Source organism: Elephantulus edwardii, unplaced genomic scaffold (genome assembly GCF_000299155.1).
Source record: "Elephantulus edwardii isolate Elephantulus edwardi_28Jun2011 unplaced genomic scaffold, EleEdw1.0 scaffold00090, whole genome shotgun sequence".
Lineage (NCBI taxonomy): Eukaryota > Metazoa > Chordata > Mammalia > Macroscelidea > Macroscelididae > Elephantulus > Elephantulus edwardii.
In genome coordinates, this window is record NW_006399840.1 from 512376 (window position 1) to 513646 (window position 1271).

The 1271-nt window shown below is 44.1% G+C and overlaps 1 protein-coding gene across 2 annotated transcripts in view; it reads right to left on the minus strand.

Moving 5' to 3' along the window:
* LOC102845045 (protein phosphatase 1 regulatory subunit 12B-like) overlaps positions 1–609 on the minus strand; it is a 121754-nt gene extending 121145 nt beyond the window's left edge. For both annotated transcript variants that reach the window (XM_006890531.1, XM_006890530.1), the window contains exons 1-2: positions 597–609; positions 387–499 (exon numbers count right to left, since the gene is read on the minus strand). In XM_006890531.1, coding sequence (XP_006890593.1) covers positions 387–499; positions 597–609 — 126 coding nt within the window. The remainder of the gene's footprint in view (positions 1–386; positions 500–596) is intronic.
* Positions 610–1271: the final 662 nt, after the last annotated feature.

Below are 1271 nucleotides of genomic sequence, written 5' to 3' on the forward strand. Positions count from 1 at the left end.
TGGAGGGTCAGCTCCGAGTGGAGGGTCAGCCCGGAGTGGAGGGTCAGCCCGGAGTGGAGGGTCAGCCCGGAGTTAGTTCTGACTCCTTGGTGGCACTGATATCCCCAGTTCTGTTTTAGGCATTAGGCATCCAGCAGCACTATATTACGTGAGTCTAACACTAGATGAGTCTTTCTACTCTGAGTAATAATTTTTCACAATCTGCAATGTTTATGTTACCACCTAAGATTTTTCTTTAAAGCAAACTCTGTCTTTAACTGGTTAGTGAGAAAAAAAAATCAGAGTACAATTTATGTAAAAGTCTAGTATATTGTATGTATTTATTTCATACTCAACAGGCAGCCAAGGGTAATGCAATGCGGCCCCGTCCCGACCCACCCACTTACATCCTTTGTCCAGAAGTTGATGCCCGTGCCTCTCCGACGTTCCTTGGGTCGCCTCCTGTCTCGGATGGACAGCCTGCTGGAGGACTGATTATCTAAATCTCCTTCTTCACTCTCTGGCCAGAGGTAGGGAAAAAAACCAAACAAACAGGTTTTAAGGACATGAGGCATGTGCACAGGGGAGGGACTTGCACTTTATGAAGCTCTACATACCATTTTTATCCATTTCCTTTGAAGTGTTTATGGTAGTCTCCGAATTCTCAGAATCAGGGACTGAAGACCTACTTGTCCGTAGCAGATGGGAACTAGTGTAGAGTGAAGGTCTTGATGCAGATGGTGATACTGGTGTTGTGGGTTTGTCTGGCTTAACTGGACACCTCAGGCGATGAGAGAGAGACTGCAAATAATGCACAGGCAGAGATGTCAGAGGTCAAACCCAAACAAAGGAGAAGAACAGTAGTTTTATTCAGGATGAGGTTTTTTTCCTTTGATCACGTGTGTATTAACAGCAGATATTCAAAAATTATGGAACTGGATTAATGCCAATTAATTAAACAGGAAGGAACGAGCTTCTGAGGTGCATCTCTGACCATACCATCAAACTGGTAGCCTGATCAGAGGCAAATCACTGCTACACTGAAGAAAGGTCAACCAGACAGCATTAACCTTGTTCACAAAAGCCCTTTGAGGCTGAGGTGAAATCGGTGGCTCTTTTAAGACAGAGAGCTGAAAGGTCAGGTTATGTAGGCAAATCACAAAGCTCAGGAATAAGAAACAGCAGAGTGTAGGAGTTCTCTAAGCATTCAATTGGGTTCTGAGTACCCTGTCATAACAGGCTTGTTGAAACTTTTCTTTCCTCTCTTAGATACTGGGCAAAGACTTATGCTA